The 27,234-nt window shown below is 48.0% G+C and overlaps 1 protein-coding gene across 2 annotated transcripts; it reads left to right on the top strand.

The window, feature by feature from the left end:
* Positions 1-7,183: 7,183 nt before the first annotated feature.
* TUBB3 (tubulin beta 3 class III) lies at positions 7,184-16,201 on the top strand. Of its 2 annotated transcripts, none has more exons than XM_040410089.1 (4): positions 7,184-7,275; positions 12,053-12,161; positions 13,323-13,433; positions 14,564-16,201. In XM_040410089.1, exons 1-4 carry the CDS (start codon positions 7,219-7,221, stop codon positions 15,634-15,636), a joined length of 1,350 nt encoding a protein of 449 aa, XP_040266023.1. In that variant the 5' UTR covers positions 7,184-7,218; the 3' UTR covers positions 15,637-16,201. The 2 variants fall into 2 exon arrangements, with proteins under 2 accessions (XP_040266023.1, XP_040266024.1); XM_040410090.1 differs by lacking the exon at positions 7,184-7,275 and adding an exon at positions 8,194-8,334.
* The last annotated feature ends 11,033 nt before the right edge of the window (positions 16,202-27,234 follow it).

Raw genomic sequence — 27,234 nt, 5'->3', positions numbered from 1 at the left:
ATCAGGGAGTCTATATGGGGTGATCACCACAGTCATTGATCACGCCCCTGTAAGGCTTCATTCAGACGTCCGGATGCGTTTTGCGGATCGGATCCATCTATCAGTGCATCCGTAAAAATCATGCGGACATCTGAATGGAGCTTTACAGGGGGTTGATCAATGACAGGGGTGTAATCAATGACAGGGGGGGTGATCAGGGAGTCTATATGGGGTGATAACCACAGTCATTGATCACGCCCCTGTAAGGCTTCATTCAGACGTCCGGATGCGTTTTGCGGATCCGATCCATCTATCAGTGGATCCGTAAAAATCATGCGGACATCTGAATGGAGCTTTACAGGGGGGTAATCAATGACAGGGGGGTGATCAATGACAGGGGGGTGATCAGGGAGTCTATATGGGGTGATCAGGGGTGATCAGGGGCTAATAAGGGGTTAATAAGTGACGGGGGGGGGGTGTAGTGTAGTGTAGTGGTGCTTGGTGGGACTTTACTGAGCTACCTGTGTCCTCTGGTGGTCGATCCAAACAAAGGGGACCACCAGAGGACCAGGTAGCAGGTATATTAGAAGCTGTTATCAAAACAGCGTCTAATATACCTGTTAGGGGTTAAAAAAAACACATCTCCAGCCTGCCAGCGAACGATCGCCGCTGGCAGGCTGGAGATCAACTCTCTTACCTTCCGTTCCTGTGAGCGCGCGCGCCTGTGTGCGCGCGTTCACAGGAAATCTCGCCCATCGCGAGATGACGCATATATGCGTGACTCTGCGCAGGGCTGCCACCTCCGGAACGCGATCCTGCGTTAGGCGGTCCGGAGGTGGTTAATTATGGATTGCATTTTAAATATAATCTTTATTAGCTTTTGTCATTTTTCATTCCAATAACATGTCACAATAGTATGACAAATTGACAGGGCTTGACATATAAGATACAGTACATCTGATACATATTGAACAATCCCTTACATGAATAAAGCTGATCCCCAGCTGTCATTACTTACACATTATTACATAGGATTGCATTTTATATTTCACCTCTTCAGACACAGAAGCACAGTTGTTGTTTTTTTGCCAAATGTGTGCGACACCGTTCACACAAATGTATTTTGTTTCCGTGTCGGATAGGATGTGGGCCCATTCATTTTAATGGGTCCGCAAAAATGCGGACAGCACACAGTGTGCTGTCCACATCTCTATGTACATTCCGTGGCCCTGCAAAAAATATAGAGCGCGTCCTATTCTTGTCCGTTTTGTAAACAAGCATAGGCATTGTTACAATGTATCCGGGGAAAAAACAGATGTAAACATGGATGTCAACTGTATTTTTTGCGGACTGCAAAATACATATGGTGGTAGCATGTAGCTGAACTCTGCGTTGTGCCGGAAAGAGACCCCTGCCTATGATATGAGAGCGCTCTAACACAGGATGGAGAGTTCTTTATGCATCCACCGTCTGCGGGGCTGCAGCAGAGAATCTGATTTCCTTCTACTGATGGGCAGGAGGCTGCTTTGATGGGTCTCAGGGGAGCAAAATGGTAAAAGTGGTCGCACTGTGGCCGGCAGCCGTGTCTGGACGGGGAAAAGTGTGTCTTTAAACCAGAGCGAGACTAATAAAATAAAATTCCATTAGGAAGATGTGCTAGAGAGCGTAATGTCCAGACCCTGCCCCATATGTCACCCGTCATCCATCTGCTGGAGGCAGCAACGTGTGCAATTAGGATCTGGTCCACCTGGCAGGACATGAGGGGGCGCGAATATTATATCAGTCACAGGAATGTCTAGGGTGGCCACTTGCAGAGCCCCAAAAAGGAGGACATCAAACCCCAAAAAGGAGGACATCGTACCGGGCACAGTGGCGCACATTAGTACTACATACTAGATGCCCAGGTTATACCAGCATGCTCCATATCACAATATACAAGAAGATGTATAACTTATACCAGCTGTACATATATAATTATATACAGGAGATGCCCAGGTTATACCAGCTGTACATATATAATTATATACAGGAGATGCCCAGGTTATACCAGCTGTACATATATAATTATATACAGGAGATGCCCGGGTTATACCAGCTGTACATATATAATTATATACAGGAGATGCCCGGGTTATACCAGCTGTACATATATAATTATATACAGGAGATGCCCAGGTTATACCAGCTGTACATATATAATTATATACAGGAGATGCCCGGGTTATACCAGCTGTACATATATAATTATATACAGGAGATGCCCGGGTTATACCAGCTGTACATATATAATTATATACAGGAGATACCCAGGTTATACCAGCTGTACATATATAATTATATACAGGAGATGCCCAGGTTATACCAGCTGTACATATATAATTATATACAGGAGATGCCCAGGTTATACCAGCTGTACATATATAATTATATACAGGAGATGCTCAGGTTATACCAGCTGTACATATATAATTATATACAGGAGATACCCAGGTTATACCAGCATGCTCCATATCACTGTATACAAGAAGATGTATAACTTATACCAGCCGTACATATATATATATAAAAAATTGATTTCTGTCTGTTCTTTACGGCCAAACGATTAGACCGTTCTGCACCAAATCCGGCACATACCGTAGGCACATCAGGCGTCCGGGAAGGTTTTTCATAGGACGCACCATTCTTGAGATGTTCTCAAAAAATGTATTAGCCAATAGGAGCTCGCAGCTTCACTCACATTCTAAGGCTACATTCACACGACCGTATTTTTGGCTCCGCATCCGTTCCGCAATTTTGCGGAACGGGTGCGGACCCATTCATTTCAATGGGGCCGCAAAAGATGCGGACAGCACACAATGTGCTGTCCGCATCCGTAGATCCGTTCTGCGGCCCCGCAAAAAAGATAGAGCATGTCCTATCCGGACAAGAATAGGCATTTCTATCATGGGGCCGGCTACATTCACAGGGCCGGTATCCGTGTTTTGCGGATCCGCAATTTGCGGACCGCAAAACACATACGGTTGTGTGAATGTAGCCTTATTGCCATTCACAAAGTCACATGACCCTTATTATCCAATAGAGTCTGGCAGATCCTTCAGTCTGGACATACACAGTTACATCAGCCATTTATCTTCACTGTTAGAGGTCACTGTTAAGGGGGTGGGCTGCTGTGAAAGTCTTATATTAAGGGGGCGTGGCGCAGTGAGGGGGGGGTCACTCCTAAAGTAGAGCGGCCCTGTGCAGGTCAATGTTAAGGGGGCGTGCCGCTGTGGAGGTCACTGTTAAGGGGGCGGAATTTTGTGGAGAACACTGTTAAGGGGGTGAGTGCTGTGGGGGTCACTGTTAAGGGGGCGGAATTCTGTGGAGAACACTGTTAAGGGGACGAGTGTTGTAGGGGGTCACTGTTAAGTATAACTGTGCAGGTCACTGTTAAGGGGGCGGGATACAGTAGAGGTTACTTTTAAGGGGCGGGGCATTGTGGGGTGACTGTTAAGGGGGCGGGCCACTGTGGAGGTCATTGTTAAGGGGACAAGGTGCTGTGGAGGTTCATTAATAGGGGGGCGAGCCTCTGTGAAGGTCACTGTTAAGGGGTGGACTGCTGTGAAGGTCAAAATTAAGGCGGTGGGCCACTGTGGAGGTCAGTGTTAAGGGGATGAGCCACTGTGGGAAAACTGTAATGGGGGTGGGGGCTGAGAAGGTCACAGTTAATGGGGTGGGGCACTGGTGAGGTCACTGTTAGAGGGGCAGGCTGCTGTGGAGGTCAAAGTTAAGGGGGTGGGCTGCTGTGGAGGTCAAAGTGGAGGGGGTGGGCTGCTGTGGAGGTCAAAGTTAAGGGGCAGGCTGCTGTGGAGGTCAAAGTTAAGGGGCAGGCTGCTGTGGAGGTCAAAGTTAAGGGGCAGGCTGCTGTGGAGGTCAAAGTTAAGCGGCAGGCTGCTGTGGAGGTCACTGTTAAGGGGGTGGGCTGCTGTGGAGGTCACTGTTAAGGGGGCAGGGTACTGTAGTGGTCACTGTTATGGGGGCAGGCTGCTGTGGAGGTCACTGTTAAGGGGGTGGGCTGCTGTGGAGGTCATTGTTGAGGGGGCAGGCTGCTGTGGAGGTCATTGTTAAGGGGGCAGGCTGCTGTGGAGGTCATTGTTAAGGGGGCAGGCTGCTGTGGAGGTCACTGTTAAGGGGGCAGGGTACTGTAGTGGTCACTGTTATGGGGGACGCTGTCGATATCTTTTAATGACACACAGAAACATTAAATAAATGTAATAGTCGAAGTACACTGTACCTGTGTGAAGCTGGGTCATCTGCTAGTACATCTGTATATATATATATTTTTTTTTATTGGATGCTGGAATTTAGGAATTTTGCTGCATATACATAGATATAGTAGTTGGATGTTAGCACTTGATTTTAATCTCTTCTTTTCAATGGCTATCCAATAATCCAGAATATTTGATAATCTGGCACCTGTTAGATCAGTTTGTTATCAATCCCAGATTACAGGAATGTTACTGTATATACACTTTCTCTGTCGATGCACTGGTTTGAAAGTCTTGGCGCCGTATGAAAGCCACTTCCCATCCCCACGATGAAAGAGATCTCCGCCCTGTAAACCGGGGATTTACACGGAAATATAACAAGTGGTTGGACCCGCGTGCACGTCCATCACGTAAAGAAGGAAAGAGGAGCCGTGCTGGAGAGGAGGGGGCCGCAGGCCATTGTCTGCACAGCAACATGACTCAGCCGTCTCCTTCCCATCCCCCCTGACACATCTGCCTCTTCCCAAATCTGTGACTCATGTATGCCCCTATTTTAGGACCCAAGGGATGTCCCGATTTCACAGAACAGGTCCTATTATCTGTGCCCTCCTCTATTCTCCCATCCCTACACCCCAGAGAGGGATGCTTTGTCTTGCGCGGGGTGTGTCACCTCACGGGAGCCTCTTTCACGCCCCCTCCCCCCCCCCTGGTATAATGAAATAGTAACCATGATTACTGGTAATAACACTGAGTAACAGTATAATGTCCGCCTGCTGCCCTGTGCACTTATACAGGGAGGGTTTGGTACAATATCATCGGCGGCGCTCTCCATACAACACAGTGACTGTACAGTAATCAGTGGAGATGACTGCATGCACTCCTTGTGGTCTTTTTGAAACTCTATATATATATATATGATGCTCTTAAGCTTTGATGTATCTTGAAAAAAATTCTACTGAATCCTCCATATTTGCAGGCGCATCCATACGGTTAGTCATTTAGCGAGATGAGCGCATTAAAGGCTCATGGATCCAATCGTAATTAAGAAAATAGATCCAAAACTACCATCTCCATCCTCATGCACAGATCAGACCCGGCTGAGCATGCATGTCTTCTAAATATTGCTTAGGTCCCACTTGAGCCACCAAAAATGCTCTGACCTGGACCCTACAGGATCTCTGAAGGTGTCCGGTGGTATCTGCCACCAAGACGTCGGCAGTAGATCCTGTAAGTGGTGACGTGCGCCCTCCATAGATCGGACTGGTTTTTCCAGCACATCCTACAGATAACGATGGGATGGCGATCTGGGGAATCTGGTCGTCACCTTGAACTCTTTGTCATGTTCCTCATACTTGCTGAAAGAGCCAATGCCATGAAGGGGGGTACTTGTCTGTACCACATTTAGGTAGGGGGGGGGGGGAGGTACGTGTTCATATGGGCCAGCATTGCATGTTTTAATATATGCAAATTCGCCTCTAGGAGCAACGGGGGCGTTACCGTTACACCTAAAAGCTCTGCTCTCTGTGCAACTGCCGCGTCCTCTGCACTTTAGAAGTCAGGGCCAGGTGTGATCACATTTACACTGCTTGGCCCTGTCAATCAAAGTGCAGAGGGCGCGGCAGTTGCAGAGAGAGCGGAGCCTCTAGGAGCAACGGTAACGCCCCCGTTGCTCCTAGAGGCTAATTTGCATATATTAAAACATTTTTTCTCAGCAATGCGGGCACATATGAACACGGGACCAACATATAACATGCGCACATGCAGCAGGTCAGCCAGTGTCAAAGGGACAAAACTGCTGACAGATGCCCTTTACGGTTATGGCGGATTGGAGAATATGCCGCCATATATACGTTATGTATAAAGATCTGCGTGTTTTAGGACCGCCAATATCCTGAAAACACTTAGGGTATATTAGGAAGCCGTAATGTAGTTGGATCTCCTCGGACCCTTCAGTGCCCTGCTGACTGTTTCCGTCCCTCCCGATTCACCACTTATATACTGTATACCGTCCGGCTGCCTTGCAGCACGTGAGCGGCGCCTACGGTAAGGACCGGCATCCATAAAAATGGGCAAATGGATGCGATAAAATGTGGCCTGATGACGTCACCGAACCTCAGCGGTAATACAGACTCTGAGGGGCTGTGACGATGGCTGGGTGGTCCTAGCCTAAAGCCGGACGTACGCATTAGATAGCATTCTGCATGGAGACGGACGAAAGTTGTGATTTTTTTTTTACCCCGCCAACCCTTTGTCTGAGAGATAAGCAGGGTCCATTGCCACTTATCCCAATGGAAGATGATGTTCAGTCGCTGTAGATCGCAGACACAGAGGTGCGGGCGCGCTCACCGCGACGGAGCATGACCGCTCTGACAGGAAGCGGTAGCCCCTGGTCCCGGGGGTGAGACTTCTGGTCATAATGGTGGGGGAAGCAATAAACGGTTGCACCCGCCCCATTAACGGTCAACGTTATGCCGAATTATAATTTGCGCTGCTCAGTTTCAAACGGCAGAAGCTTTTAGGCCGGAAGCGGCCATTTTATGGCCACAGTAATGATACCATCAATATTAAGCTCATTTTTCTTCATACTGGTCGAATTTTTTAAATTTTCACCTCAAAAGCTGAAGCATTTCTGACACAGTTTCTTCACACAGTGTGGTGTATTCATGAGCAAAGCGGTGGGTGGGGGGATGCTGCCACCCGCTGTGGTACCACAAGTCCCAGCATGTCCTCCTCCTCCTCGCCTCAGTTTCATCGCGGCGGCTCAGGGCGCGCGCATAGTCTATATACACAGTGGAGCGCGTGCCCGCCGCTGGGCGTGTCCGGCGCGCGCGCCCGCCGACGGTGCTGATGTTGCAGAGATGCTGCGGCGTTGTCGCAGGCGCCTCGTGATTGGCTGTGGCGGGCCGATGACGTCACGCCCCTTCGTTTATAAGCCGCCGTCCTCGCAGCTGCCACCTCCAGTGCCCGCATCCCAAGCCAGACCTGAGCCACTATGAGGGAGATCGTCCACATCCAGGCCGGCCAGTGCGGCAACCAGATCGGGGCCAAGGTAGGTGCCCTGTTCATGCCCTCCACGTGCACGTAGCTAGGCGAGTGCCCACCCATCTTTTGCATCTTTTTTTTTTATATATATATATATTTTTGCATTGACCACCTGCTTGCTGACTGTCTCCTTTAAGCCATGAGAATATTAGGTCTGTAGGTCTAGCCTGCTGGAATGACATGCCGGGTGCCCTTGAACTACCGCCTAACCTTGATGGCTGATGCCCCCTAGAGGGGTGGGGTAGAATTTGGGGTGTCTGTGGCGTGTCTGTCACCCCGGAGGCTGGGTGGGCGTAGCGGCGGAAGCAGCCCATTGCTGCAGAACCACACCCATCACTGCAGCAGGACAGGGGGGCACTACCTGGGGGTGGGGGGCACTACGTGGCGGTATGAGCAGCGCACACTGTAATTAGCCAAATTCAATGTCGTCCCTTTTAATGTACAGGCAGGGGGCACGTGCTCCGTGGGCATGGCACGTGTCGTACAATGATGGGTGTATTCTCCCTTTGTGTCCAGCCTTTCATATGGCTGCCCGGACTCCTCTTTCCACCCCCCCCCCCCACCTTTGTTTTGGGGATCCCCCCTCCCCCCCCCTGTTTCATTCATCACAGGCCTCGCAGTTGATTTCAATGGAACCAGCTGTGCCCGCTATAATATGCTGTTTTGGATTCCAGCAGGCATTTCAAGGGTTAACACCCGGCCTCTCCATGTCCAGCAAGGGTTAACCCAGCGGGTGACTTCATTCCCTTTGATAGGGCCCGGCATGCTAAATCCTGTTTAATTAAAGGGATCTGCAGGCAAAGGGGAAGGCGTCAGCGCCATCAGGCAGGACGGGAGGGGGGCGATTAGTTTCCGTGTGATGGTGACACCTTCGCTAAGATCCTGCGCGGTTTAACCCGTGCGGTGCTGGACTGCTGCTGATTCACGTATTGTTCAGCCCTACGGTGCCACTCCCTCCCTGCCGCAGCAGGTTACGGCGGTGACGTCATCAGAATGACAGATACTGACAGACAAAGAATGGACCGCCGGGAACGTATCTCGCCGGTGATGTCACAGGATACCAATGGTAAAAAAAACAAGGGGGGTCATAACAATAAACGTGTACAGATCCTGGACCGTGTGATGTCATCAGGAGTGACGTCACGTCTGTGGTGTGTGACAGACAGATGCTCTGCTCGCCCTGTAGACATCGGCAGGTCCCAGGAGTCAGAAGGCGACAATTTCACTCCTCCAGCCGGTCTTCTATGGTCCCGGAGGGGGGAATGGAGCAGCTGTCGGGAGACATTAGGGTTATTAGATTAATTAGGCAGCTTTACAGCAGGCGGCACCATGGCTGCAGCACGGGGACCGACAGCTCGGCCGACAGGCGGGGACCGAAGGACTTCATGTCGGATCTACTATAACCGCATGAGAACGGTGCTTCTTAAAGGGCCAGTACTCCAAAAGAAAAGTGCAGGTGAGCTGCGAAAAGCATCGGGGGGGGGGGGGGGTCAGGGAATTATTATTATTTTTTACTTTTTGTCGGTCGTCTCAGCTTTGTCAGCCACTGACGACTGGGGACAATACTTAGCATGCAAATACGGCATTTCTATTCCTGCCACAATCCCTCTGCTCTCCCCTGTACACATGCATGCTCGTTCCGCTGCATGCATGTCTTCTGAACAGGCCAGGGGTTTTACCCTCTTGAGAACAAAGGATCAGGCATGCCCTAATTCAACACGACTGATGGAGTATCGCTTTAAATTTAGTTTATCTGGAATATATATATATCAAACATTTAATTTTATGTTTTTTTTATTATAGAATTTACTATATAATTGTAATACATTTTTTTTTAAGGGAACATGGACGACACTATTTATTAGGGCTCATGCACACCAACGTATTTTCTTTCTGTGTCTATTCCGTTTTTTTTGTTGCGGACCCTATGCAGAACCGTTCATTTCAATGGGTCCGCAAAAAGAACCTAAGTTACTTTGTGTGCATTCCGTTTCCGTATTTCCGTTCCGCAAAAAAATAGAACATTTCCTATTATTGTCCGCATTACGGAGAAGGATAGGATTGTTCTATTGGGGGCCGGCTGTTCCGTTCCGCAAAATACGGAATGCACACAATGCGGATCGCAAAATACATACGGCCGTGTGCATGAACCCTAAGCTATATGACTCAATGGGGCTTTCACGTTCATGGCAGGATCTCCTTTTTTGCTGCCCCCCCTCCTCCTAGGTATCCACTGGTGGTTGGGGGGGTCCAGCTGCGGTATACTAACCATAGCGCTGAGCCTGGACTTTATAACGTACGCCTGCTTTGTGGTTACAATGGTCTGGAATGGATTACTACAGCGTCCTGAAGGTGACAGGGGGAGGGGGGGGGGGGGGTTATCCTGAACCCTGCATATCCTAATCCCAGTGGATTCCTTCCTTTGATTCCTGTCTCCTTGTTGTCATTTTAGCTCCTTTCATCATTGCCTCCTCCGCTGCCAGGGTGCCCCACCCTCCCGCCCTCGCCCTACTAGCGCTGGAATGTGCTCGCTGGGTGTCGCCGGGCTTTGTTGCTTTGTACTGTAATGATCCAGGGATTTCCCTGCAGACAAACAAGGCCGCGGCCTGTCTGGTTAATGTAGTCGCCGACCGCGGGGTCTAGGACGGGTAAAGGTTAGGGGGCCACGGTGGGAGTCAGGAGCTCGCTCACAGCTTTACCGTGCAGTCTGGTGTTCTCTGTTATCAGCCATCTCAGAGCGGCTGTAATGTCCGTCAGTAAGATGACCGTCAAGAAGTCTTGAAATATGCCACCCAAACCATTGGGATCCAGTGAGAGATATCCGGGGGGGCGGCTGGAGGGGCTGTCAGGAGATCAGTACAAAGGACAGCTCCCTCTGCGTCCACAGTCACTCCTACATAGTGGATAGCCTTGGGTCTGGTTTTCTTCAAAATCAAGGATAAACCTGATGTAATCTGATGCATGATAGGCAGAAATATACGACACTGATCCCATCCTGGTTATAGAACTACAAGGCCTATAGTGTATGGTAGTTGTGGGACTACCTATCATGTATCAAGGTAGTTGCAGATACTGGATATATATGTCCTATCATGTATGGTAGATATGGGCCTACTAGTTCTGTCATGTATGGTGGAGGTGAACCTATTAGTTCTATCACGTATGGTGGAGGTGAGCCTACTAGTTCTATCATGGAAAATAGACGTGGACCTACTAGTTGTATCATGTATGGTGGACGTGAGCCAATTAGTTCTATCATGTATAGTAGATGTGGACCTACTAGTTCTATCATGTATAGTAGATGTTGACTTACTACTTCTATCACGCATGGTGGAAATGGACCTACCAGTTCTGTCATTTATGGTAGAGGTTGATCTACTACTTCTATTGTGTACATTAAATATGGACCTAGTAGTTCTGTCAAGTATGGTAGATCAGGACCTACTAGTTGTACCATGTATGGTGGAGGTGTATCTACTAGTTCTATCATGTACGGTGGAGGTGGACCTGCTAGTTCTATCATGTATGGTAGAGGTGGACCTACTAGTTGTATCATGTACGGTGGAGGTGGACCTACTAGTTGTATCATGTATGGTGGAGGTGGACCTACTAGTTCTATCATGTATGGTAGAGGTGGACCTACTAGTTCTATCATGTATGGTGGAGGTGGACCTACTAGTTCTATCATGTATGGTGGAGGTGGACCTACTAGTTCTATCATGTATGGTGGAGGTGGACCTACTAGTTCTATCATGTACGGTAGAGGTGGACCTACTAGTTCTATCATGTATAATGGGGGTGGACCTACTAGTTCTATCATGTATGGTGGAGGTGGACCTACTAGTTGTATCATGTATAATGGAGGTGGACCTACTAGTTCTATCATGTATGGTAGAGGTGGACCTACTAGTTCTATCATGTATGGTAGAGGTGGACCTACTAGTTCTATCATGTATGGTAGACGTGGACCTACTAGTTGTATCATGTACGGTGGAGGTGGACCTACTAGTTGTATCATGTATGGTGGAGGTGGACCTACTAGTTCTATCATGTATAATGGAGGTGGACCTACTAGTTCTATCATGTATGGTGGAGGTGGACCTACTAGTTGTATCATGTATAATGGAGGTGGACCTACTAGTTCTATCATGTATGGTAGAGGTGGACCTACTAGTTCTATCATGTATGGTAGAGGTGGACCTACTAGTTCTATCATGTATGGTAGAGGTGGACCTACTAGTTCTATCATGTATGGTAGATATGAAGCTGTATTTCCCATCACATACGATGGCCATAGGCTGGTTTCAGTACACCAATGAGTGGCTGTAATTTCTGGTGTCCGCTTCTGGTCTATCAGATGAGCAGAAGATCCCTGGCATCTGTACCGTAATTCTGGCTCCATATGACACCCCCTGTTATAGATGTGAAGGATGTGTGTCCTGACGGTATATGGTCAACGCTGGGACTGTAAAATCACCATGATGTGCACAATATATATTTGCTTCCCAGAAGGGGCCCCTCAGCATCAGTCGTGGTCTTCATGTGTAAAATCCGTACTGCCTGAGGGGACAATTAACCCCTCGCCGCACTCCCCTGCTGTGACCTCCAGTGCCTGAATGATGCCGATTGTTGAGACGTTACCGGTGCCGGTTCGGAGTTACTGTGTGTTTTGTATGATATTTCAGTAATTCTGGTTCTGGAAACCCTTCATATTCTCCTCTAAGCTGGGATCTCATAGCACCCATGTATCGTGACATGTCTTCTTTGTTCTGTTTTCTCCCCAGTTCTGGGAAGTGATCAGCGATGAACATGGAATTGACCCTACTGGAAACTACGTTGGGGACTCGGAGCTGCAGCTGGAGAGGATCAGTGTCTACTACAATGAGGCGTCCTGTAAGTGCCCTGAGGCGGACATTACATTGTGTGTCCATATGTACTCCACGGCTGCTCCTTCCACTGAAGTGAATGGAAACCCCTCATAGAGGGGATTGCAGCCCTCCCCGCCAGGATTCATGTCAGTGCAGGGCGGCTTACCCTTCTGTACAAGCAGGCATAGGACCATGCCAAGACGCCGAGAGGAGAACAATTGTGTGCAGGCGAGTGACTGGGCGACCAAACGACAATAGGAAGAGCAAACATAAAAGGGCAAACACCCTGCAGACTGCAAGGCAGCATCCACACAGTGAAACATGGCTGAATTTTTTTGGCTTATTTTTTTAATTGCAACCCTCACAGTATACATAATATCCCCCCTAGTGCCCCTGAACATCATATGACCCCCATAGGGCCCCCCCAGAATGCATAATGGCCCAGATAGTGCCCCCCAGTATAAATAATGGCTCCCATAGTGTCCCCGGTGTGAATAATGGCCCCCCATAGTACCCCCAATATAAAGAATGCCTCCATTAGTGCCCCTTAGGGTTATTAATGCCCCCCAGTATAGCATATGTCCCCATTAGTGCCATCCACTTGCATGCGCAGGGACAGCGGCTCCTCACTTGATGCAGAAGGACCTGTGCTCCCGACATGATGATGTCACCATGCTCTCCCAGCGGTTACGTCATCATGCCAGTAGAGCATGGTGACATCATCCTGTTGGGAGCACAGGTCCTTCTGCATCAAGTGAGGAGCGACTATCTCTGCTCATGCAAGGGGCTCAAGGGAGTAATTATTTTGGTTGCATTACAGAATCGTAGTTTTTAGTGCAGGGGTCAGCAACCATCGGCACTCCAGCTGTTGTAAAACTACGACTCCCATCGTGTTCGGCTATCCTTGGGATCCCCGTAGAAGTGAATGGAGCATGCTGGGAGCAGTAGTTTCACAACAGCTGCAGTGTCAGAGGTTGCCGACCCCTGGTTTAGTAGCTGTTCATACTGGGAGCCTCCATCCCTGGACCAGTTATGTGACTGACAGTCTCCCCCTAGTGGAAGGAGTTAGTAGTTAATTATATTTTTTCCCTCCAGGGGATAGGAAACTAATAGAAATCAAATGCTGCAGAATACTAAACTCTACAAAGGATAAACTAAAATGATATATAATATTCATTCTTTTCAGCACACAAGTACGTGCCTAGAGCCATCTTAGTGGATTTGGAACCAGGAACCATGGACAGCGTCCGCTCCGGAGCTTTTGGACACCTTTTCCGACCAGATAACTTCATTTTTGGTAGTGTTGTCGTAGAGCTTTTCCACTTCGCTGATACTGATAATATATTTGCCCTCACTTCCATCATAAACATGAGGTTCATCATTTTAGGCTAGCGGGTGCAGATCACCCAGACCACCCCTTACTGCCCCTGCTGTCAGCAATGCATTAGGAGCTGCCGGTTTGTAGCACAGAAACAGCCATTAAAGCTCCGAAAACCTGTAGTCACTTACATCTGACCAAGTGCTCCTTGCGGGAGAGGGGTAACAGGGTGACACAAGGGGTGGAAGCCCTAGCAATCCACAGAAGGTGCATAGACTCCGTCTACCACTTGCTCCTCTCTCCATGGACGGCCAAACAGAAACCACTCAGCTGAGCGCCTCTGCCCCCTCCTTTTAGTGATTGTGGGGGTCTCAGCACCTGGACTCCAACCACCAAGCTTCTGATATGTTACTATGACAGGCCCGATGCCCTTGATTTTGTAGGTATATATACATGTGTCGCTCAGTACGCACCCCCGGGCTGCATTGTGGGTACCCAGCCCAGGAAAGCTAGGGTTAAAGCTAGCCATATGCTTGTCCTGCCGACAGCTATTCCGTCTGAACTCCCTCCCTTCCGTTCCCCATACACAGGCATGCTCGGTTTGGCCCGGCATGCATGTGTTCTCTATTGGGAGAGGGGATTAAGCTGTTGCCAGACACCTCCAGCAGAGGCTTATCTCTTATGTTAGGAAAGGACTGGACATGTTGACATCACAACATGCCTGATCCTTCTTTCATCAGACATCTTCTGTCAAAGGAGAGTTAGACACCCTCCATAAACATTGCATGGTCATCCGGTTCCACAGAGATGTGAAGGATCTGCCGTCGTTCATCTAAGGTGTATGGGCACTAATATGGATGACCTATTCTTCGGATATCAGATTAATGGGGCCCCAGCAGTCCCGCCAATCGGACCTACGCAGCGCCGTGCACTGTATAGTGGTCGTGCCCTGTCACTGCAGCTTTGCTCCCATTCACTTGCCCTTTATGTTGTAAGACACAAGGCCTTATAATCAGTGAGGTCCCATTATACTTCTGTAGATCTGTGTGTGGGCTACCTTTTATGAAATTACTCACGCCTTTGTCATTTTTATTTTTTTCTCCTCCCAGGACAAAGCGGCGCTGGTAACAACTGGGCCAAGGGACACTACACAGAAGGGGCCGAATTAGTGGACTCTGTGCTAGACGTGGTGAGGAAGGAATGTGAAAATTGTGATTGTCTGCAAGGCTTCCAGCTCACACATTCCCTGGGTGGGGGCACTGGCTCTGGCATGGGCACCCTGCTCATCAGTAAAGTCAGGGAGGAGTACCCCGACCGTATCATGAACACTTTTAGCGTAGTCCCCTCTCCAAAGGTGTCCGACACAGTGGTTGAACCGTACAATGCTACCTTGTCCATCCATCAGCTGGTGGAGAACACCGACGAGACCTACTGTATTGACAATGAGGCTTTATACGACATCTGCTTCCGCACCCTCAAACTGGCCACTCCGACCTACGGAGACCTCAACCACCTTGTCAGTGCCACAATGAGTGGGGTGACCACTTCCCTTAGGTTCCCTGGACAGCTTAACGCTGATCTTCGCAAATTGGCCGTCAACATGGTGCCCTTCCCTCGCCTCCACTTCTTCATGCCAGGCTTTGCCCCTCTGACCGCCCGCGGTAGCCAACAATACCGGGCACTGACTGTACCTGAACTCACGCAACAGATGTTCGATGCCAAGAACATGATGGCCGCCTGCGATCCACGCCACGGACGCTACCTGACAGTGGCGACCGTCTTCCGTGGACGTATGTCCATGAAGGAAGTGGATGAGCAGATGTTGGCCATTCAGAGCAAGAACAGCAGCTACTTTGTAGAATGGATCCCCAACAACGTCAAAGTCGCCGTCTGTGACATCCCACCGCGTGGCCTCAAGATGTCTTCCACCTTCATTGGCAACAGCACAGCCATCCAAGAGCTTTTCAAACGCATCTCCGAGCAATTCACTGCCATGTTCAGGCGTAAGGCTTTCTTGCACTGGTACACGGGTGAGGGCATGGACGAAATGGAGTTTACCGAGGCCGAGAGCAACATGAACGACCTGGTGTCTGAGTACCAACAGTACCAGGACGCCACAGCGGAGGAGGAGGGCGAGATGTACGAAGACGATGAAGAGGAATCTGAAGCTCAAGGAAAGTAAGAAACCCATCTGAGAGCTGCCGATTAGTGCCCCCCTTGCCCCCCCAAGGATTCGGAATCCCACTCTTAACCGCATCACATCTCGCTTCTGAGTTAGGATCATAGTTCCGATCAGGATCTCAACCTGTACCTTCCATCTCCCTTATTTATTTTGCTCTCCGCTGCCAAAAGGATCCTGCAGAATTGAATGTGCAACAGTATGTTACTTGCCGAGGGAAACACGGAGCCTTCTGCTGGCAGAGTCTTGTGATATATTGCGCACGACGTGCATCACCTTGAGGGCCTCTGCGACAGTGAACCAACGTCAGGGGTGGAGGAGCACAGGAAGGAACCAAATGGCCTAAAATAAAAATAATTCAGATTAACAGATAGAGTCTGGCAGTGGTTATAGGAGCAGATAAAAGAAGTGAATGTGTCCTGGTGAAGTGCATGTGCCGCGCTAGGGAACGGAGGGAGAATAAAGTGCTGTGGACGTCCAGCGGCCGAGACCTGGGTTTTGTTCTGTGTCTTCTCATCTTTCTCATGTACTGTCTGATTCTTTTTTTTTTTTTTCTTTTTTTTTTAACCGTCGGTTTTATTGGATTATTTATTTTTAAATGACAAATAAACGTCCTGCTGTCCAACATGTGAGCGTGAGCCTCTCAATTACAGCACCGGCCGCCGCGGAGAGCCTGCGCGCCGTCAGAGGAGCATTATTTATGTAAGTCTGCGTGCACTGAGGGGCCCTGGAATAAAGGTGCCCTTGTAGTAAGGCCATGACCCTGTGGGTATACTTGGAAATAGTCTCTTATGCAAGTGTTCGCCTGCAGGTTCTGTAGGAAAATCCGCTTGTAAGAGGCCATTATTTATGTCTTATGCAACACGAGGCTGGCTAGCGGCTCTCCCCGGGTGTACAATAAACCTTGTATTTAGTTATATTTTGGGCTTCAAGCCGGTTTAATTTTTTTCATAGATTTTTTTTTAAACATTAAAGGGGACATTTATCCTCCTTCTAAGAACAAGAGGGGCGTTACCATTACTTCTAGAGCAGGGATGGCCAATCTGCGGCTCTCCAGCTGCCAGCATGCCCAGACTGTCTGCAACTATCCGCCTACAGCAGGGCATGGTGGGAATTGTAGTTTTACAACACCTGGAGAGCTGCAGGTTGGCCATCCCTGTTCTAGAGGCTCCGTTCTCTCTGCAACTGCCGTACCCTCTGACTTTGATTGACAGGGCCAAGCAGTGAAAACGTCATCACTCCTGGCCCTGTCATTCACAGTGCAGAGGGCGCGGCAGTTGCAGAGAGAGCGGAGCCTCTAGGTGTAATGGCAACGCCCCTGTTGCTCCTAGAGGCTCATTTGCATATATTAAAACATCATTTTTCTCAGCAATGCGAGCACATATGAACATGGGACCTTCAGCTGCCGAGCGCACATGTAACAGGTCAGCCAGTGTCATAGGAACAGCTGACAGATGCCCTTTAAACAATGCCTATTACAATGGAATGCTACATTGTTATGCAAGACCTGCTCAAGTACAGGAAAAAAAGGAAAGCAAAAAATAAATAAAAAAAATTGAGAAATAGTATGAGGGAAAAAAAACAACCAGGGGGAGGGTGAATCCAGTGCATAAATGTTCACAACGCTATAGACCTGTATTCACACACAGCCCCTTAAATATTAAAGAGTTTTTTTCAGGATTTAGATATGGATAGTGTATCCTCAGGATAAGTCATCAATATCAGACCGGTGGGGGTCCGACACCCGGCAGCCCCACTGGTCAGCTGTTTTGGGCTCTGTCCCCGAAGCTGTTGTTATTGCCATCTCGTGTCCAGACGATCCACAGCAGAAAGGGTTAAAGGGGTAGCTTCTCACAGAACCCATCCTACATGGCACCATCATATATTGAGTTTTCTGGCCTTACTAATTTTTAACCCTGTCATTTCCAGATCACTTAATTTATATGCATAATGAACGGAGGATGTTCACTTCAGAGGTCTGTATTGATGGCCTTTCCTTAGGACAGGTCATCAATATCAGATCGGCTGGGGTCCGATTCCCAGCACCCCCCCCCCTTCCTCTCACCCCGCGCAGAGGATAGGTGGCAGAACTGCACAGCGCCATCCAGTGTGTAGTGGACGGAGCTAGGTACTGCAGCGCTGCCCTGTTCTGTCCACTACACAATGGACGGAGCAGTCATTCCTGGGACCACTTTCCACAGCTAGTGCAGAACAGCTGGTGGGAGGGGGTGCTGGGTGTCCGACCTCCGCCAATCTGATATCGAGGATGGGCAATCAATATAAAAATCACGGCAAACCCCCTCAAATTAGGCAGAACTGATTCAATGTTTTTTGGTTTTTTTTTGCAAATAGTTCAATATGGACCCGGAATGTACCTGAATTTGTACTGTAAAAAAACATTGTTTTTTTACAGTACAAATTAATTTATGAAGTTATTACGTGAAGTCTCGCGAGACTTCGCAAAGCAATAACTTTGGCTCATCGGAGCCAATACATTCTAATACTGTACGGAGCTCCTGCTCCGTACAGTATTAGAACGAAGTTTTATGCGAATCGACTTCAGTTGTTTCATCCGAAGTCGATTCGCTCATCCCTAGTTGCTATTGTCAAAAATGTCGCACTTTACCATAAGCACGGGTATACAGTGTAGTCCAGACATAGCATGAAGCCGTTGCCCATAGCAACCAATCCGATTCCAGCTCTCAAGCAGCCACGTGATTGGTTGCTACAAACAACATGGCTGCTTTTAGTGAAAAACCGCTTTGCTGTATAAGACTGAAAGCCCGAAACTGAAATAAGCCCCAAAGCGGTTACCAAGAGACATATTATTAGTCCTCCTGTGAAGAACGTGACTACGGCCACCCTCCCCGCAGTCTATTTGAGGCTCAGTAATTGCCAAACGACCTGATCCAATTTACTATAATTCCTCCTAATTGTTTCAGTCTGACCCCTGGCACCGGCCGAAGCCGGTAACTGGCACAAGATATGCGCCGCTGTTCACACAGAAGAAGTCAGGCACCTGCCATGAAAGCTAATGGACCCCACTGGAGATACAGAAAGGCAAAATTAAAGGGGTTTTCCAGTGGCGCAGCGTGGGTTGCCAAGTATTGCGCCCCCTAACCTGTAGACACGCCCCTTTTTTACAAAGGCAGAGCTGATCAGGGTCTGCCCCCGAGACACCCAGTGATCACGTGATCGTTGGGGCCCCTCAGATTCACTTCACAATAATCATTTGGGGAGATTCATCAAAACTGGTGTAAATGAACACTGGCTGAGTTGCCCACAGCAACCAATCAGATTCCACCTTTTATTTTTTATAGCTCCTTAGGAAAACAAAAGGTCGAATCTGATTGGTTGCTATGGGTAACTAAGTTTTCCTTTATAATTCTCCCCCATTGAGCGCCATGCACCGGGCAAAGGAGAAGGCAGGAGCGTTAATTACCACTTCTGTCTTCTCCTTGGGGTCCCCGCTGTCACTGACCCGCGCCTGGTAGGTTGCAGGAGCAATGGTCATTACGGAGTTAATACTGTGGGGGCCTAAATGGAGTCTGCACAGCAGCTCCATGAGGATTTTACTAGAACTACTCCTCTGAGCAGGCACCGCTTAAGTGCCCACAGTAATAATCCTCCATTATGAGGCTAGTCCCAATCCCTATTTATCCCCCCCCCCCCCCCACACCCCCTAATCACTAGAATTCCCCTTTAAAAAAAAAAAAAAAAAGTAGTGCCACTAGCAGTGCTCCAAGACTGCAGCGGCGAGCACCCTACAATAGCGCCAGGCGCGCACGCTCTGATGACTTACGGTGGGCGGGTGGAGGGGTCTGACTCTCGGCACCCCTGCTGATCACATATTGATAACCTGAGGAGAGGTCACCAATATTTCTCTCCCAGGGGGGCACCACCAATGAGGCCAGGTGAGGCGATCGCCTCAGGAAGCACCGGGTAGGAGCAAGAGGGGGGCAGCAGAAGGGCCATGGGCAATGAGTGCTTTCATTGTGGCAAAGGGGTTAGGTTAAGAAATTGGCATGGGGGGGGAGGGATGTCGCCGTTTTAGTTTTCGCCTCAGGCAGCAGAAAGGATAGGTGCACCCCTGTTTACTCCTAGAAAACCCCTTTAACTTATTGGGGCACATTTATCAAGATCGTCTGTCTTTCAATAAGGCTACAGTCAGACGACCGTAAGTATTTTGGGTTCAAGAAATTGCGAAATCGCAAAACACGGATACCGGCCGCATTTTGCAGAACGCACAGGGACAGCCCTATATGGAAATGCCTATTCTTGGGGACAAAAGTAGGACATACTCTTTTTTTCGGGGCAGCGGAGCGGAAATACGGACGGGTCCACACCCGTTCCACAAAATTGTGGAACAGATGCGGACCCAGAAATACGGTCGTCTGAATGCGCCCTTAGAGTGGCATATTTGCTTGGTCGGTTTTTCTTCTGCCGACTAGTTATTACCACCTCGATTTCAGTGATACCAATTATGTATTTCCAATTTTTTTTTTTCAAAACTTTCAGACATGTTGCATATTTTATGGGAAAATAGTTTTTTATGTGATTAAATTGCAAGAACAATAACATTTTCATTTTCCCATCAAATAAATTTATTCTTTTTGCCGGATATATGACCAATTTTTATGGATTTTTTTTCTCTCAGATTATTTGTTAATTATTATTAATTAGTAAACATTTTCTAATGATTCTAGATGACTTCCCAATGCGATCTTTCATAACCTAATAGGCATGAAGACATGCCAGGCCTTGGTGACCCACTGGTGCCCTGGTCAATAACTGGCATCTAAGGGGTTAAACAGGCCGGTTCTTTCACACGAACGATACGGATTGGCTCCGGATGCGTTCAGTGAAACTCGCGCCATTTCGCAAGTAAGTTCAGTCAGTTTTTGTCTGCAATGACGTTCAGTGTTTCAGTTTATTCAGCGCGGATGCAATCCGTTTTGATGCGTTTTTCACGTGCGTGATAAAAAAACCGAAGGTTTACAAACAACATCTCTTAGCAACCATTAGTGAAAAACGCATTACATTCGCACTTGCTTCCGGATGCGATGCGTTTTTCACTGAAGCCCCATTCACTTCTATGGGGCCAGGGCTGCGTGAAAAACGCAGAATATAGAACATGCTGCGATTCTCAGGCAACGCAGAAATGATGCGTGAAAAACAACGCTCATCTGCACAGACCCATTGAAATGAATGGGTCAGGATTCAGTGCGGGTGCTATGCTTTAACGTCACGCATTGCACGCGCGCGGAAAACTTGCTCGCGTAGCTATAGGGGAAGTGGCTGCTTTGGGGCCCACCCAGGAGGAGGACTAAAAGATTTTATTGTCAGGGGCCCCTCAACAGTATATACAGTGTGGGAAACGGATGGAGCAGCTGCCGGGCCCGGTCAGAGAGAGCGATCTTTACTAGCCACAGGAATGGGGGTTGCAAGAAAGGAGGGGTTGTGAAGAAGTTACTGGGGAAGGGGGGGGAGGGGTAATTCAAAAGTTTGCTGTGGGGCCCAGTCATTTCTAGTTACGCCACAAGCATGGGTGCGACCTCCTTCCGAAATCTAGTTGTGGCTGCACACAATGCGAATTACGCGTACTTTCATACAGAAAAACGGCAGCGTATTACAGTACTAGCAAGGTGTAGGAGAGACAAATCTCATGTACACTTTGCATCTCATGTCCGGAAACTGAGTTGACGCGTGGATTTAGAAGTCGGGAGCATGTCAATTGTTGTTGCGTTTTTCTTGAGCGGATTTCACCCTTTTTAATGGAGGGGTGAGATCTGCAGAAAATCCACCCAAAAAAACCACAATAAATAGTGCGGGTATAGTGCAGATTTCATGCGGATTCTCTGCACACAGGTCAGGAGCGCGTTCCGTCATCTTTAGGGATTCACTTACTCGGCTGTCTCGATAAGATCGCATTCGCACGTGGCAGATTTTGTTGCAGAAAATTTCTGCGACTGAATTTCAGTTCCGGTCATCTGGACGGGGTCGTTTTGGCGGGAAGCACATGGATTTCTGCAAGTCTCATTCAGAGGAATGGAACCGATTTTCAGTCGCAGGAATTTTCTGCAACAAAATCTGCCACGTGTGAAGTCGCCCCAACGCCTATAGTCTCCACTTGCACGCACAGCCATCTCTCCTAGATGGGGCTGGGAGTAGTTTTGGGGGCCCCAGCAATTTTTTTTTTTTTACCTAAGCACCTCCACTCTGCCCATGATAAGCATGACTGCCATGTTTGCACACTGTGCCTATTGACTTCGATGGTAGCAAGAAATTCTAGATAAACCGCATGTAAAAACCACAGCGAGTTTCTCAATAGGCAGCAGTTTCCTAGAAATGTCGTTAAAAAAAAAGGCCAAAACCAGGTTTATCTTTAGCTCCATTTCCTCAGTGTGCAATAGTTTTACGGTTAAAGGGGATCTCCAGCTACAGATATCAGGTCATCGATATCAGATCGGTGAAGATCTGACACCCGGAACCCCCCCATCGGCTGTTTCAGGCTGCCGCAGCATCGGGTGGTAAAAGTGTACGGAGCAGAAGCAGAAGACTCTGTACACCGGCTGACTGAAGTGCAGGGGTCAGCAACCTTCGGCACTCCAGCTACTGTGAAACTACAACTCCCAGCATGCAAAGATGCTGAACTGTTCTTCTAGCTCCCATAGAAGTGACTGGAGCATTCTGGGAGTTGTAGTTTCTGAACAGCTGGAGTGCCGAAGGTTGCTGATCCCTGATCTAGCGGGTCGGCGTGGTCATAAAATGCACCAGATTTATTTAAGGGGTTCTCCGGGATTTTAATATTGATGACGTGTCCTCAGGATAGAGAACTCCAGCAATATGCGATGCAATAAGAATGATTTTTTAATTGAAGGTGCGGCAATTTTGCACGTGACTTTTCGGCCATAAACATAGGCCTTCATCAGACTGTAATATACAGAAAAAACAAAGAGCAGGTTACAACTTGTATCAAAGTAAAAAAAAATTTTTTTGTCCATTTTTTTGCCCTTTATTCCCCTTTGTGACACCATAGATACAGATTTAATGTACGTCTGACTTGATCTTGATGTTCATACTATGAGATATGTCGTTTGCCTTAATTTTTTTGATCGTAGAGATGTTTTTATGACTTCAGTCACAGAATTCCGGGAGGAAATATACGGAAACGATCTTGATCATATACACTGCGTGCAGAATTATTAGGCAAATGAGTATTTTGACCACATCATCCTCTTTATGCATGTTGTCTTACTCCAAGCTGTATAGGCTCGAAAGCCTACTACCAATTAAGCATATTAGGTGATGTGCATCTCTGTAATGAGAAGGGGTGTGGTCTAATGACATCAACACCCTATATCAGGTGTGCATAATTATTAGGCAACTTCCTTTCCTTTGGCAAAATGGGTCAAAAGAAGGACTTGACAGGCTCAGAAAAGTCAAAAATAGTGAGATATCTTGCAGAGGGATGCAGCACTCTTAAAATTGCAAAGCTTCTGAAGCGTGATCATCGAATAATCAAGCGTTTCATTCAAAATAGTCAACAGGGTCGCAAGAAGCGTGTGGAAAAACCAAGGCGCAAAATAACTGCCCATGAACTGAGAAAAGTCAAGCGTGCAGCTGCCAAGATGCCACTTGCCACCAGTTTGGCCATATTTCAGAACTGCAACATCACTGGAGTGCCCAAAAGCACAAGGTGTGCAATACTCAGAGACATGGCCAAGGTAAGAAAGGCTGAAAGACGACCACCACCGAACAAGACACACAAGCTGAAACGTCAAGACTGGGCCAAGAAATATCTCAAGACTGATTTTTCTAAGGTTTTATGGACTGATGAAATGAGAGTGAGTCTTGATGGGCCAGATGGATGGGCCCGTGGCTGGATTGGTAAAGGGCAGAGAGCTCCAGTCCGACTCAGACGCCAGCAAGGTGGAGGTGGAGTACTGGTTTGGGCTGGTATCATCAAAGATGAGCTTGTGGGGCCTTTTCGGGTTGAGGATGGAGTCAAGCTCAACTCCCAGTCCTACTGCCAGTTTCTGGAAGACACCTTCTTCAAGCAGTGGTACAGGAAGAAGTCTGCATCCTTCAAGAAAAACATAATTTTCATGCAGGACAATGCTCCATCACACGCGTCCAAGTACTCCACAGCGTGGCTGGCAAGAAAGGGTATAAAAGAAGAAAATCTAATGACATGGCCTCCGTGTTCACCTGATCTGAACCCCATTGAGAACCTGTGGTCCATCATCAAATGTGATATTTACAAGGAGGGAAAACAGTACACCTCTCTGAACAGTGTCTGGGAGGCTGTGGTTGCTGCTGCACGCAATGTTGATGGTGAACAGATCAAAACACTGACAGAATCCATGGATGGCAGGCTTTTGAGTGTCCTTGCAAAGAAAGGTGGCTATATTGGTCACTGATTTGTTTTTGTTTTGTTTTTGAATGTCAGAAATGTATATTTGTGAATGTTGAGATGTTATATTGGTTTCACTGGTAAAAATAAATAATTGAAATGGGTATATATTTGTTTTTTGTTAAGTTGCCTAATAATTATGCACAGTAATAGTCACCTGCACACACAGATATCCCCCTAAAATAGCTAAAACTAAAAACAAACTAAAAACTACTTCCAAAAATATTCAGCTTTGATATTAATGAGTTTTTTGGGTTCATTGAGAACATGGTTGTTGTTCAATAATAAAATTAATCCTCAAAAATACAACTTGCCTAATAATTCTGCACTCCCTGTATTTGTAACTACGTGAAACCACTGATCATGTAATCTATTTACTTAGATACAAGTTGTAACCTGCTCTTTGTTTATTCTGTATATTACAGTCTGATGAAGGCCTATGTTTATGGCCGAAACGTCACGTGTAAAATTGCCGCACCTTCAATTAAAAAAATCCTTCTTATTGCATCGCATATTGCTGGAGTTCTCTATCATTTGATATAACGGGGTGGGAACCCGACATCCAGTAGCGACATAATCAAGCAGGGGGCCACGACGTTATCTTGCAAATAGTGTCCTCAGGACAGGTCATCAATATCAGATCAGCAGGGGTCCGACACCCGCCGATCAACTGTATAAAAGGAAGGCACGTGCGGTCTCTCTTCCTGCTCGCTGCGGAGGCGGGAGATAGCACGTGTGTATGGCGCACGCCTTCCCTTCATAGGGCTGATCAGCACCCGGCACCCTTCTCTCTTCCTGCTCACTGCTGCTATGTCTATGGCGGGCCGGAAGAGAGACAGGAGACGGAATGCGTGCACGGCGTGCGCCTTACCTTCATCCAGCTGATCGGCGGGGGCGCCGGAGGAGAGGTCATCAATATTAAAAGCCCCGAGAACCCCTTTCAGTGTCTAAAGCAGGAGCGTAAGTAAAACGTGTTTAAAAGAGATGAGCTGAAACACTACCCAGCGGTGCCAAATCAGGGGCCATTGGCGTGACGCCCGCTGTAATATCCGGGCCTAGTCCTGTCCCCAGGTATGGCATAGGTACATATCCAACATACAAGCCAGATGTGCGCTCGTCAGGGCTTTGTGATGGTCTTGGCCCCCACTGTGTAGAAATCATTATTATTTTTTTGGGCTCCTTTCCATTCCCTGCTGCGCCCCGGCCACACAGCGGCATCTCTCCGGACGCCGCCCCAAGAAAAGACGTGCCCAAATGTCAGCCTAGCACTGAAGACAATGGGGCGACGACTGTGGACGGCGGCCAACAGATATTTGGTGCGGAATCCGTGACAAAATTCTGGCGTTTAGGCCTCATGCACACGACCGTTGTTTTGCTCCGGACCTGAGCCACATTTCTTGCGGCTCGGATGTGGACCCATTCACTTCAATGGATCCGCAGAAAAACATACGGACAGCACTTTGTGCGCTGTCTGCATCCGCGCGTCCGTTCCGCGGCCCCCGCTAAAATATAGAACATGTCCTATACTTGTGCGATTTGCACACAAGTATAGGCATTTCTATAATGGGCGGCCTGTTCCGTAACGCAAATTACGGATTTTCCACCCAGATTTTGTAAACAGAAATGCGCATCGTTTTACACTAGCAGCAAAGTGGGTGAAATCTTACCAATTCTCCTCCAGACGGAAAAAAAACTAACCTTTGGGGATTTTGACAATTTTTTACGTGGATTTTAGCAGCAGATTTGTCCTGGATTTTTGCTGCCGTTTTTTTTGTTTTTCTATTCCGTTTACGCCTCGTGTGGCTGTAACGTAAAGGAATGCGGCGCTTCCTGTTTCCACAAGTCATTTGTCGTCCAAGGGTTAGGATACTTTCACACTTGCGTTGTTGTTTTCCGGTATTTTTCCAGAGGATACTGAAAAAAAACGTTTCCGTTTAGTCCTCAGGAATTCTGAATGGAAAGAGATCCGTTCAGGAGGCATCAGGACGTCTCGCTTTCTGTCAGCATTGCGTTTTAAGCTACTTTCACACTAGAGTTTTTCCTGGATCGGTCATGGATCAGCAAAAACGCTTCCGTTACTGATAATACAACCGTCTGCACCCGTTATGAACGGATCCGGTTGTATTATCTGTAACATTGCCAAGACGGATCCGTCGTGAACTCCACTGAAAGTCAATGGGGAACGGATCCGTTTTCTATTGTGTCAGAGAAAACGGATCCGTCCCCATTGACTTGCATTGTGGGTCTTGCTCCGCATCCCATGACTGAAAGAAGACCGCAGCATGCTGCAGTTTGCTCTCCGGTATGAGAACGCAACCAAACGGAACGGACTGCATTTCGGAGAACTCCATTTAGGTCAGTTCAGTTTTGTCCCCATTGACAATAAAGGGGAACAAAACGGAAGCGTTTTTCTCCGGTATTGAGATCCTCAATACTGGAAAATAGAAACACTAGTGTGAAAGTAGCCTTACTGCAAGCTGCGATTTTATGTCCGGTCATAAAAACGGAAAAAACGGATCCGGCACTTAAAACAATGCAAGTCAATGGTGACGGATCAGTTCTTTATAGGAACCTAAAAAAATGTATCTGTCTCCCATTGACTTTCAATGTATTTAGTGACGGATCCGTTTTTTTCCGTTTTGATTTCATGCAACCGGATCTGACGCATCCTGATGTGCAAAATCAAAGGGGATCCATTTAATTTCGGTATCCTCTGCCGGATCCTAGCCTTAGGAATTGAAAGTTTCTGCTTCTGTGAACCCAAAAACTGCATTTCAGAACCAGCGCAGCCATGAAACCGCAGTAAACGCCTCTTCTACATCGGCCTGGACCAATGATGTCACCGGACGCCTCACCGCCTGGACAGTCTGTACAAATAGGGGACTTTTTTTTTTGCAGTGTCCGTGAAAAAAATTCGACGTGTCTCAGCATTTTATACTTGACAGTAAGTGCTGGCGACGTGTTCAGTATTAGGGCTCGTTCACACCACCGTTGGTGTCCCGTGCCCGTAATGTGAACCGCAAATTGGGGTCTGCAATGCACGGGCACCTTCTGTGGGGCAGGCGCATGGGGATCGCAGACCCATTCATGTTCTATCTTTTTGCGGTGCGGAGGCACGGAACGGAACCCCAGAATGCGCTCCGTAGTGCTCCGTTCCGTGCTTCCGTTCTGCATCTCCGGATTTG

Source organism: Bufo bufo, chromosome 10 (genome assembly GCF_905171765.1).
Source record: "Bufo bufo chromosome 10, aBufBuf1.1, whole genome shotgun sequence".
Taxonomy (NCBI): Eukaryota; Metazoa; Chordata; class Amphibia; order Anura; family Bufonidae; genus Bufo; species Bufo bufo.
This window is presented reverse-complemented; position numbering and strand designations above follow the sequence as displayed.